At 37.9% G+C, this 14170-nt stretch overlaps 1 protein-coding gene across 1 annotated transcript in view; it reads left to right on the plus strand.

Annotated features, from left to right (window-relative positions):
- Window positions 1–14170, plus strand: part of CSMD3 (CUB and Sushi multiple domains 3) — a 1208248-nt gene that overhangs the window by 706521 nt on the left and 487557 nt on the right. Inside the window, exons 20-22 of the mRNA XM_088444368.1 lie at window positions 3676–3792; window positions 9497–9712; window positions 11009–11197. Coding sequence (XP_088300494.1) covers window positions 3676–3792; window positions 9497–9712; window positions 11009–11197 — 522 coding nt within the window. The remainder of the gene's footprint in view (window positions 1–3675; window positions 3793–9496; window positions 9713–11008; window positions 11198–14170) is intronic.

The raw sequence follows: 14170 nt of genomic DNA on the forward strand, positions 1-14170 counted from the left end.
ATAACATGGAAAATAGACTATAGTGTGTTACAGTGAATGTAACATGGAGTACAGTATGTTGCAGTGAGATGCACATGGACTATAGTGTGTTGTAATGGTTGGCACAGAGACTATAGTGTGTTACAGTAAATTAAACATGGAATATTGTGTGTTGCAGTGAATGTAACATGGACTACAGTGTGTTGTAGTGAAGTACACATGGATTATAATATGTTGTAGTGAGAGGTACATGGACTATAGTGTGTTGCAGTGAGTCGCACATGGTCTATAGTGTGTTGTAGTGAATGACACAGGGACTATAGTGTGTTACAGTAAATTACACATGGAATATAGTGTTTTGCAGTGATTGGCACTTGGATTACTGTGTGCTGCAGTGCCTGGCATATGGGCCTCCATGCATTGCAGTGAATGATAAATGGACTAGAGTGTGGTGCAGTAAATGACACATGGACTATAGTGTGTTGAAGTGAATGGCACAATGACTACAGTGTGTTGCTGTGAATCACACATGGACTACAGTGTGTTGCTCTAAATGAAACATGGACTACAATGTGTTGCAGTGAATGACACATGAACTACAATGTGTTGCATTGAATGACACATGGACTATACAGTAGTGTGTTTCAGTGAATGACACATAGACTACAGTGTGTTGTAGTGAATGACACATATGGACTACAGTATGTTGGAGCGAAGGATGCATGGACTGTAGTATGTTGCCATGAATGACATTTGGACTATAATGTGTTGCAGTCAAACACACATGGACTAGAGTGTGTTGGAGCGAATTACACATGGACTATAGTATGTTGCAGTGAATGACACATGGACTATAGAGTGTGGCAGTGAATTACACATGGACTATAGTGTGTTGCAGTGAATGCACATTGACAATAATATGTTGCAGTGAATGACACATGGACAATAATACTGTATGTTGTAGTGAATGACACTTGGTTATAGTGAGTTGTAGTGAATGGCATATGAGCATTAGTGTGTTGCAGTGAATGAAACATGGACTACAATCTGTTGCAGTGATTGGCCCATGGACTACAATCTGTTGCAGTGTATGGCCCTGGACTACAATCTGTTGCAGTGACTGGCCCATGGACTACAATCTGTTGCAGGGAATAGTATGCCATTGCACATAAGATAATTATTCCAAGAACTACAAGGTCTGTCACAAGTTTAGTCCTATTATTTCCACAGGAAATCAAATTATCAGAGTTTGATTAGGGTAGAGGTTCCCACCTGTGCCTAACCACGGATATCTCCAAAATTTGTACTGTTGGGGAGCCTTGAGGACCATGTTTGGGAACCTCTGGATTAGGGAATCAAATTGTCAGGTCAGATACCAAATTATTAGTAGAAGTCTAAGATTTAAGGATAATTACAATGTAAAAAATAATATTAGAATCATTTACATCAGTGTAATATAGTAAGAAAGATTTTAATGACTAAATAATGCTTGATCTATCAGAAGATACTTGCTTACTCTCCCATAATGTCAGTGAGGCTCACAAATTGTGAGGTTACCTCTGGAATCCCACCCATTTCCCTAGAGCAGGACACTATAAAATTACCAACATTTAGTTTTTTGTGTTATGGTTGTAAGGGGGAGATTTAATAAAGCTTGGAGAGAGATAATATTGGAGGTAAATAGCACCAACCAATCTGCTCCTAACTGTCACTTTACAGGCTGTGTTTGAAAAATGGCAGCTAGGAGCTGATTGGTTGGTGCTATTTACCTCCAATTTTATCTCTCTCCAGCATTTATTAAATCTCCCCCATTGTTTTTTTTTTTTTTTACCAAATACACATTTATGTGCAAATTCAATAACTTTATTTTATTTTTATATACTGTATATATTTTTTTTCTTTTTTAAATAAAATTTTGTTCATTTATGATGAACTACTCCTATGACTGATAGATAAATCCTGTTGTTTAGACTGCTGTAAATGGGCTTGATGCCATCACATAAACTGGTTCCTTTTTTAACGGTACCAATGAAATATAGTAGCCATACATGAAAACTATCACACCGGGTTGGGTATTGAAACTGCTGAGCAAAAGTTTTTTTGTTAAACAGCGATGAGAAATCAAACTTCTAGCAAAGTCCTTGAAAACTTCTCATCTTACATAAACCATGAGAAATGGTAATGATTTTCTCGCAGCGGCTTCTGAATGTTATGAGAAGTTTTCGTTAAAATGAACTTACCTGCGGAGATTCTTCTTTGATTGATCGAAGGATTTATAAAGATTGTAAAGTTTGCACAGCAGTGTGATTGGATGAATATTACTGATAGCTAAACAGAGATTGCTCAAGTACAGAAAAGAATTTACAGGGTCATTTCACATCCAAACTTCTATTGCAATTGATTTTTTTTACTGTGACAGCCTCACAAACAGGTTTGTTGGGCCAGGTTAAGGTTTTAAGATCTTTTTAAAAGGGTAGCATGGGCTAAAAGGAAGTGGTTCTACTAAATGTAAATTTAAATACAGATTATAAATATAGTTTGCAAATCCAAAACCCTATACATGCACTTACAAGTGGGCAAGTACAATTGCCCAAGAAAGATGTCATCCCAATTATCAGGGTGTCAGGGGCATATTAAGAGAGGAGGGGTCCTGCGTGCATTCCCTGTGCAGGGCCCCTTCCTCTCTCTTCGGTGGCCACCAGTGAACTGACAGCAGCAGTAGACTCCGGCCACTAGTCTGTGGCCAATTTCTTCTGCGCATGCGCAGGTCTTCGGGAAAATGGTGCAGCAGCTGGGGGCCGCCATTGAGAGAGGAGGGGGCCCTGGATGGGGAATGCATGCGGGCCCCTCCTCTCTCCCCAGTGGCCGCCAGTGAACTGACAGCAGCAGTAGACTCTGTACACTAGTATGTGCCTGCAGAGTGTGTGGTGTGGGTTCCCCCTGGACCCAGGGTCCCGTAATAGATACGCCCCTTCAGGGTATACTGTATATGATAGTTTAATGTTGACCAATTTGCCAACATCAATGAGTTGTAGTATAGAGCAGAGGTTCCCAAATTCCGCCATTACAGTCCAGGTATTAAGGATATCCATGCTTGAGTCCAGATGGTTAACTCAAATTGACTAAGCTACTAAGTTAGTCACTTTTGCTCAAGCATATATATCCTTAAAACATGGACTGTAATGGTGGAGTTTGGGAACCTCTGGTATAGAGTAAAGCTGGCCACACACTAGACCAACTTTCATCCAACCATCCAACTAGTTGTCTGGTTGGAATGAAAATCTGGTAAGGAATGGGAGTAAATGATGATCAGCAATTTGTTACTAAATGCCAGAAAACAGATGGAAATGGTCGTTCAGACAAGTTTGAACAAATTGTTTAGATCAAACATTTAAGAAACAACAGTTTTTGTCCATTTTCCGGCGTTTGGGAGCAAATTGCTGATTGTCATTTGCTTTCATACCTTACCAGATTTTCATTCTAACCAATCAACTAGTTGGCTGGTTGGATGTAAGTTGGTCTAGTGTGTGGCCAGCTTAAGGCAACTTTATTATAGTCAAATTGGAATAACTTTTTGCTTTTACATTAATGTTAAAATGCTAAAATGTGTATGTAAATGTCACACCTAATACCAAGATCATTGTTGTTATTTATTTGTGTAACCTTATTGTAAACTCTGTTCATTCTCTTTAAAAGCTTTATGTGGTGGAGATGTCAGAGGTCCAAGCGGTACAATTCTGTCTCCTGGTTACCCTGAATTTTACCCAAACTCTTTAAATTGTACATGGACAATAGAAGTGACCCACGGGAGAGGTAACGGTTATTATTATTATTATTATTATTATTATTTGTTTTGTTATTTTTACCAGTTAATACCAATTATGATACCTTTTAAAAAAAGTGTATTATTGATACTCATCCTTCACAATATGGGGGAATCAGGGGCTCATGTAAAGGTGGATACATATGTATTCACAAATGGCGCATAGAAGACATACATGTAACAAAAAGCATGCATCCAGCACAAACACAGTATGCTTTGCACCAGGTATACAGCATACAACTGTGTATACCCCACTCTAACATAGTGCAGAGGCAACACAGAGATGTGGCTTCATAGTGTTAAAGTGCATACAAACATATTAAACAAATAAAATTAAGGGGTCTAGGTATTAAGCCTTGGAGAGAGATAAAGTGAATGGATATAAAGTACCAACCAATCAGCTCCTAACTGTCTTTTTTCAAGCATAGCCCGTAAAGTGACAGTTAGGAGCTGATTGGTTGCTACTTTATATCCATCCACTTTATGTCTCTCTAAGGCTTAGTACATAGACCCCTATATATAAACATCCAATGGAAATCTTCTTTTATGTAGTATTTTAAATGGAAATGTGAATGAAGTCATGTGAATAGATGATCAGAACTGCATAAAATATATTAACTGCATAAAATGAATTAAACACCATAAGCGAGAGTTTTCAATATATATGGCTTTTGCTACTGTTTGTCATCACATTAATGCATATTGTATTATAATTTTTATTATTATTATAGTGCAACTAATTTGTGCAGCACTGTACAGAGAATTTTTGCCATTCATTTCCATCTCTGCCCCATTGGAGCTCACAGTCTAAATCCTATAACACAAAAGCACAAACACACATACAATTTTGTCAGATTCCAATGAATTTACCAATAAGCTTTTGGGGCATGGGAGAAAGCTGGAGGCCATTGACAAACACAGGGAGGACATACAAACTCCACACACATAGAGCCCTCGATGGAAATTTAATTTGACCTCAGTGCTTTGAGGTAGCAATACTAACCACTATACCCCAGTGCTGCCCTCCAGTACCTGTAAAATATATACCATCTAAAAGGTCTATCTGTGGAAGAGTCCACATCGTACTGTGTTGTGATTATGTGAAGATGCCTTTCCTGTATTCAGACTACATTTGTGCACCCCAAATCTGCCTCTCCAGGTTTAATAAGATGCAAGTCAGTGAAATGCAAAAATCTACATACAAACCAATGAATAGACATTTTTTATGTGCCTGTTGTTTATGGAAATGCATATCCTACAGGGGAATAAACATATGTACATCCAATTGTACATGAGCCCCAGATATACATCCAACCGTTAATGTGATCAATGTCTTCCTCTAAAAGGGAGTCTCTACCTTTCTAACATATTTTTTTTGAGCCTATACAAGATGAAATTATCAGATTTGTAACATATATTTATCATCATGATAGTTTAATAACCTAGACCCTATCTGCTGTCCTTTTCCTTCTCCCCCCGTCGCACTCTATCCTGCCTCCACCCCCCCATGGCGGCTCCATCCTGACCTCCCCTCAAAGCATTGAGGAGATGGAACAGTCATACACAATTATTAAGTAGATACCTACAGTACTAATACATCTATGTAACAGGGGTGGACTTTATGGCAACCGCGAACATGTTACCAGAGATAGCTCTGACGGACAGGTTACTTGCTACATGTCATCAGGATTCTGTGGTAGCAGTAAGAAAATTATACATGTAAATGTATATATACTGTATGTATCATAAAGGACATCATTTCACCTTGAAAACTCTCTGGATAGAAGTCTCAGTAAAGCAAAGCTTCATTATAACAGCAGTATAGGTTAAATACCATTGTACATATATATTTGGCATCTACAGTGTGTTCATTTTGTTAGCTACAGTACTATATGCTTAACACCAGAGTTACTGTTATAGTTGCCATTAGGCAAATAAAAGGGAATTACAGCTTTCATTACCTCCCATCTCTGTTACTAAGTATCATGCTTTGCATACTTTTGTTCTCAGTACCTGCTTTATCTCCATTAAGAGAACTGCACAGTGCATTAAGTAGCTTCGTGAAGAACAAGGCAGCTGATGGCATCACATTGATTAGGAGGGCTCATGTTGTGAAAGCTGTTACATTAAAATAAACCTTAATTGGAATAAAACCATTACCTCTTTCCATTATCCTTCAGTCCAAGTTCCAAGCTTATGTCTTTGATAGACTCTTCAGTTTCCTCCTAACATGACTTCATAGTGATGTGTGTCTGAAAACTAGGAGGGAAAAGTTTGATGAATGTGTTTTATTTATATTTTATATATATCATTTGCTTTTGTGAACCTAGTTACAACATTTACACAGCAAGCAGTATGTTGGGTATACATCACCTATACACAGCAGAGACAAGATATTGTGAGCTTCACTATCTTCCATGTAGATCACAGGTTCTCAAACTCGGTCCTCAGGACCCCAAACAGTGCATGTTTTGCAGGTAATACAGAACCACAAGTGAAATAATTAGCTGCACCTGTGGAACTTTTAAAATGTGTCAGTGAGTAATGAATACACCTGTGCACCTGCTGGGTGAACTGTGTGAGGTCCTGAGGACCGAGTTTGAGAACCTCTGATGTAGATAATCCAGGATCCAATTAAATGATGGAAATCACTTGTGATGTGCATCATGAGCGTTCATTGTATAAATTTATTATAATCAAATTAATAAAACCTTGGACATGCCAATATTTGGGCGGCAGAACTGCAGGCACAGTGGGCTGCTTCCTAAGTACCTTTATATGTATACTGTATACATATATAGACCACCCTGTATATATAAATATATATACTGTATACTTATATAGACCACCTTGTATATATAAATATATATACTGTTTACATATATAGACCACCCTGTATATGTATGTATGTATATATATATATATATATATATATATATCTATATCTATATCTATATTGCAGAAAAGGCGGCAGCTCTCCAGAATAAATTAGAATAAATCACGCTAGATCTGGGTTATATAAACCTCTAGTTTATAACCCTGCTCTAACGTGATTTATTCTGGAGTGCCGCCGCCTTTTCTGCATTTTACGTTTTTTACATTGCGGAGGGCACCTACTTGATCATATCCTTGAGGAAGAGTGCCGAGCGATCCTATGCTAAGCTATATATATATATATATATATATAGGGTGGTCCATAAGTGTGGAAACAAGTAAGGAAATAATAATCCAGTGCCTACACATATATTATGAGTGTGGGGGAAAACGTTTCGGGGATGTCCTGTATGGTGGCCATCTTGAAGTCGTCCATCCCGATTCACCACTGGACCTCAGTGGTGTGAGGCAGTAATGCTGCATATATATATATATATATATATATATAAATAATATTCTTGCACTATACTGTAAACGATCTCCTTCAGCTGTTGGTGAGCCTGTGCTCTTCAATCTTGCGATATTGATACAGATTATTTTCCTTAAATCATGCCAACTTCCTTATAAGAATTTCATTCTTGCACGCCAACTTCGTCTTTCTTATGGCAAGAAATGAAATGCAACCTAGTGAAACATGCATCTTACTCAGCTACATACAGTAGTTATATCTCTGAAACAGAGTAAATACACCTCCCAGTTCCCCCATACACATTAAAGGGGCGATTTTAATAAAAAAATGGTGTCCTATGCATTACAATACACAGTAATGAGCCACAACCAATGTTACAAAAGTACAACACAAGAGTCATGTTTTTCCTCTGTCTGCCTCTACACACCAGTCTTGCTCGACTTTACTACATTTTGCTGGTCTATTGAAACTAAGCTACAGTATAGACAGCAGGAATATTTTGATAACAAAGCCACCTGTTTGCAGCACTATGGTAATAAATAGTTTTCAGCAAGTAATATAAGGCTATTAGCTAAACTATATGGATGTAACATCTGCAGCTTCCGATCTTTGGGACATTACTTCATAAAATAAGCAATAAATATAGGTGAATATCTTCAGAAAACAGAATACTATTGTCCCATGTCAGGTACCAATTAAGAGATGCGGCCATGATCCTGGCAGTCAGAATACCAACTCTGGAATCCTGACGGTGAGTATTAGCGTTAGAGTTAGGGGTTAAGGTTAGGCACTAGGTGGAGGGTTAGGAGTAGACTGTGGGGATGGAGGGTGAGGGTTAGCCTGCTGGAAGAGATGGTTAGGGTTATGCTGCCAAAGAAGACGGTCAGGGTTAGGGGGAGGGTTAGGGTTAGAATACTTACCGACATGCATCAGTATTTTCATCATCGGGATTCTGGAGCCGGCATTGTGACCATCGAGATTCTGACTGCCAGGATCCTGTACCAAACCCCACATTGATATAGATATATTAATATTCAGTATTTTACAGGTTAACTAATAAAATCTCTTTTCAGCACATCATTTCTAGAAATCTGTATTCTGGGCCTAATTCAGAACCGCTCGCGAGCACACTTCGCTCGAAAGCGGATCGATGGTCCCCGACTGCGCACGAGACCCATACTGTGACGGCAGCTCCGTCGTAACGGGTCTCGCTACAAGACGGGGAGGCTGTCGATGTTGATAGACAGCTCGCCCCATTTTGTAGGTGGGGAGGGGGGTTGGCTGCACAAAAGCAGGCATTCCCTTAGGAACGCTTGGCGTTTGTGGGCGGCCCTACTGACATCACTCAGGATATCAGTAGTGGACTTCCTGCTCTATTAGAGCAGGTAGTCCACTTAGGCTTGCGGGAGCCGAGACCCTACCACAGGGTCTACTCGCAAGCCCGATGGTCGCGATAATCACGACCTTCGCCAGGCTGCCCGCAAAAGCTGTGGGTGGTCACCCACAGCCTAGCATGCGGCCTGGAGGGCAAAAAAAAACCCCGCCCTGATTCAGAGTGAGCGCTCGCAAACAGCGAGCGGCTCTGAATCAGGCCCCCTGTTCTTTCAATTCATTTTTTGTTCTGAGGGACATTGTAAAGTACATTCCACATGAATAGAGCTCAAAATATGGTCTATTGCTCCCTATAGAGCACAAGCTTTAAAAGTGATCTCTGCATGGACCATGGTAACAATGTGTAAGGACATACTTTGCATAATCAGTCCATTCTCCATAAGAATGTGCAGGGTTGATACATTCTCTACAGGATTCAATAATGCATATTTTGGGGTTTTCATTTGATCTCATGAGTGTTAGTCAAAGTATCGGGCTATTATTGATTAAAATAATTCCATTCTATAAATATTTCCCTTCCCTGCACCAGTGTCAGCCAATGACAATACTATATGTATCAAATGAATACATACAATATAAAATCCATTCTCTATTGTACAATTTACATTGTTACATCAATGACTATTGTTCTCTATATCTTCTCATTGGAAATCTCAATCATGTGTACACACTATTTGCTTTGTGTTGTACTGTAATTAATATTGGAAAATAATATTTCAACTCCTGGCCTAGGATAATGCAAGTTTCTCACTGCTGGAATTTCATGCAAAATATGTTGTCATCTAGGTGTTCTAATATATGGAAAAAAAGTCATTAACAATCTCCTTAGAGACAGCAATGTTTATTTTCTTATCTTCAGATGTTTTGTGCAGAATTAAATGCATGGGTTTGCCAGCAATATGATATGGAATTATTTGTAATATTTTGATGAGTATCTCTAAATCTAGTTTACTTTTCAGGAGTACAGTTCACCTTTCATACCTTTCATCTGGAAGATCTTCATGACTACTTACTAATCACGGAAAACGGTAGCTTTACCCAGCCACTGGCACGACTCACGAGCTCGGAGCTCCCTGCAGCAATTAACGCTGGTCTCTATGGAAATTTCAGAGCTCAACTGCGTTTTATTTCAGATTTTTCAATATCATATGAAGGATTCAACATTACTTTTTCTGGTAAGGAAATTAATTCAGCATTTCATGTAAAACCTGAAAGACATCTATGGTTTTTAAATGAAAAAAAAAAAAGAAGATGAAGATGAAAATAATTAGTATAAGAGAAATGCTATAGCTGTTATTTGAGTTAGAAATATATTTCATGTACTATATATTTGTATTACACATACTAATCAATCTAAATAATAACAATAATAATAATAATAATAATAATAATAATAATAATAATAATAATAATAATATTGTTATTATACTACTAATAATAGTAGTAGTAATAATAATAATAACAATATTAGCAATAACAATATTTGTTATTATTACAATACTATTATTACTATTATTAATGATGATAATAAAAATAATAACTATATATATATATATATATATAGACACACATGAAGTGATTCTACGTTTCGGGTTTACTTCAACCCTTCGTCAGGTTCCTGATGAAGGGTTGAAATAAACCCGAAATGTAGAATCACTTCATGTGTGTCTGTATTTCTTTTTTGGAAATCCGATGAGTGCCGCTGCTAATGGATATGGGCTATTGTTGAATTTTATTGCTGGCACCTCGGTCAAGCTGAGCATTAGAGGGAGTGCCTACCTTATGGATTCTCTAGATATATATATATATATATATATATATATATATATATATATGTATGCAGCAAGATTGGACTGGCACTCTGCTAAACTCAAATACAGATGCTCCTGTGCCCTCCGCAAATTGTAGATAGGAGAACTGAATCTGCGGCACTAGGAGGCTTTAAAAGTAGTTTTAATGTAGCACCTCGCACTGACATTTCGGGGCCCACACGCCCTTTTGTCTAGGTAAATAGATTAAGCAAAAAAATATTTTTGCTTAATCTATTTACCTTGACAAAGGGGCGTGTGGGCCCCGAAACGTCAGTGCGAGGTGCTACATTAAAACTACTTTTAAAGACTCCTAGTGCCGCAGATTCAGTTTTCCTATATATATATATATATATATATATATATATATATATATATATATTGTGTTTGTTTATGTTAGGTTAACAGTCAACATTCCAGTCAATAATCATCATTGGCAGTAGAAGCAAAAAAAGTTACAAATGGAAAATCTAGTTAGAGATTTGTTATCTTCTGTCATTTAAACTAACAACAGTCAAATATTTCACTTACATTTGTATCAATAATAAAGGCCAATCTTTTTTTTTAAAGGTAAATAAAAATTAAAAATGTATAAACTATATAATATATTATAATAATATTATATAATAATGCCAAAAAATGTTTGTACTTGTTTTTTTTTAGAATACAGCCTTGAACCATGTGAGGATCCAGGTGTCCCACAATATGGAAGACGGCAAGGAAATCATTTTGCAGTAGGGGACATCATAACATTTTCCTGCACATCTGGATATCGTCTAGATGGAATATATGAAATAATTTGCCTGGGTGGTGGGCGCCGTGTGTGGAGTGCACCTCTGCCAAGGTGTGTGGGTACGTGGTCAGCTGCTTTCATTTGCTTGTCTGTGTAGTCACTGTTCTGAAATGTAATAAAATACAGTTTTGTTTTCCCTATTTTGATAATACTTTTTTCATCACCTACAGTTATTTACTTATTTATATTGTTTAGATAATTTTGTGTTATTATTAGATGTATGTCATAGTTGTGAACTTAAACTAATTTTTTTTCTATCACATGCAAAGTACAATAAAACTGTTACCAAAATTAGACTGTGATCATGTAGGGCTTATTCCCGCAAATGCACTGGGATATTGAATAAAAACACTGGAAAACAAACACATGCTTTAGGCATGTTTTAGTGATGCAATTAATTTTTAACATGTTATTAATGCACTTGTCATGCTTTGTGCTTTTGCCAATACTATCTGCAGAACTGGTATTATGCATTAACACAACAAAGATATCATGTTGAATTCTAAAATTTTAAACTTGGCACATTAACATTCTATAATGCTATAGCCAAGCCCATTAGCGAGCACAAATACAACTTTTAATACACTTTTTAAGGCATAAGTGTTAGAAAAGCCCATTAGCAATAGATAGTTGTGAACAAGCCCTTAGAGTTGTGAGAACATTTCGTTTCATTGTTGATACATTACATTTGTACTTTCAAACATAAAAAAAGCAAAGTAGTACATTTTTTAGATAATATAAAGAAGGGAAAAAAAGCAATTTGCAAAGCACATGCTCTGTAGTGTAAGACTGTGCACACACTGGCATTTGCAATGCGTCCTTCCATGCATTAAAATGCTAGTAACGATGCATATAAATCACATTCCATTTGTGTTTGCTTTTGATATTATGTTTTTGATATGTATTGAGATGTGTTTCAAGTGGGTTCAGTCTGTGTAATAAGCATGCATCTGTTACAAAGCAAGAAGGGTTATAATTTTAAGTCCAAAATAGTTGTGCAAATATAAAAATGTACTGATATTCATGCAAGTGAAATGCACATAGTATAAAACACAATTATGTTTAGTTTCATTTGGAACGATGGAATGTGCACAATGACAATTACAATGTTGACACCACAATAATGACAGTTATTATGTTGGCATTTTCAAAATGTTGACAGGCATGGCGTTGACATGCTCACAGTGTCAACATGTGAAATGTCAACATTGTCAGAATGTCAACATGAGGGTTAGGCTGAGGCGGGAGGTTAGGGTTAGAATGTTGGAGGGGGGAATTGTCACGCGCTAGAGGGAAGTACAAGGTTCTGGATTAGGGTTAGATATAGTAGAATAATACTTACCCAAACGACGGAGGATCAGAGGCCTGAGCCGTAAGTGAAGATCAAATGACTGCTGGGACTAGAAATTGCGCTGGAACAGCTGCAGCCGTGTGGATCATGTAATTTACATCTGAGCCACCAACGATGATGTGTCAACATTCTAACATGTCGACATTTCCCCATTGTCTCCATGATGAATGATCTTTAATGTATACATAATGAGAAAAAAAGCTAATCAGTTATACTCCTCATAAGTGCAATTATATAATCTACTTCAGGGGTCTTCAACCCGTGGCCCTTCCCCATGGCCTGTCGACCAGGGCACCGTGGAGCTGTTCCCCTTGGACCACCAACAGGCTCCATTTTCCAGGCAACCACTGAGATTTTGTTACCAGCGGACAGCCGGCTCCCTCTCCACAGCACCAGAGCAGCCGGAGGCTGGCGCTCACTCTTGAGCTCCGGTTTTTGGCTCCCGCAGTGGCCCACACTGTCTTAAAAGGTTGAAAACCCCTTGTCTACTGTATAACAGTCTTTCTCTGAGTTTTCTGTCACAGGCAAGCCATCTTACTGCAGGGAGTTTCATATATTAAATACACAGCAGTGGAAATAGAAAGTTAATGTCCAGAAACAAGTGCGAGATGCTGTGGCTGCAAATACAGTTATGCTAGAGGCATATTATGTACTTCTGCTTGGTCATCACCTTCCAATAATCACTGGTGTCCAACTATGGTTTTATATACAGAATTTAAAGAAAAGAAGCACATGGGCTTTGATGAGAATTTTTTTCAAATAAAGTGAAGGCTCAGCAATGATGTTTTGGGGAATCCAACTCCTTTTTCATAAAAGTGCAGCTTGTATTATAAGGTCCTCCCATAGAGAATTCCTGATGGAGAGGGGGGGAGGTTATGGTGTTTAAGGGGCTACACCTCAAAAGCTATTGGCGGTACCAAGCTGAAATGTGGCATGGACGGATAGAACTGAGGATTTGAGAGTAATCTAAAGTCAGGGTAGAGGGCAAATTTAGACTTGGGGTTTGTTTAAATAGGTAGCTCTATAGTTCCAGGGCAGGTGCTCTTGGGGTTTATATATACATATATACAGTCAGGTGCATAAATATTGGGACATTGACAGAATTTTCATATTTTGGCCTCTATTCACCACCACAATGGCTTTGAAATGAAACAAACAAGATGTGCTTTAACTGCAGACTTTCAGATTTAATTTGAGGGTAATTACATCCAAATCAGGTGAATGGTGTAGGAATTACAACGTTTTCTATATGTGCCTCCCACTTTTTAAGGGGCCAAAAGTAATGGGACAAACTAAACAATCCTAGATCTAACTTTCACTTTTTAATACTTAGTTTCAAATCCTTTGCAGGCAATTACAGCCTGAAGTCTGGAATGCATAGATATCACCAGATGCTGGGTTTCATCACTGGTGATGCTCTGCCAGGCCTCTGCTACAAATGTCTTCAGATCCTGCTTGTTCTTGGGGCATTTTCCCTTCAGTTTTGTCTTCATCAAGTGAAATGCATGCTCAATCAGATTCAGCTCAGGGGATTGACTTGGCCATTGCATAACATTACACTTTTTAGCCTTAAAAAACTCTTTAGTTGCTTTTGAAGTATGCTTCGGATCATTGTCCATCTGCACTGTGAAGTGCCGTCCAATGAGTTCTGAAGCATTTGACTGAATATGAGCATATAATA

Source organism: Taudactylus pleione, unplaced genomic scaffold (assembly GCF_031769625.1).
Source record: "Taudactylus pleione unplaced genomic scaffold, aTauple2 ptg000360l, whole genome shotgun sequence".
Classification (NCBI taxonomy): domain Eukaryota; kingdom Metazoa; phylum Chordata; class Amphibia; order Anura; family Myobatrachidae; genus Taudactylus; species Taudactylus pleione.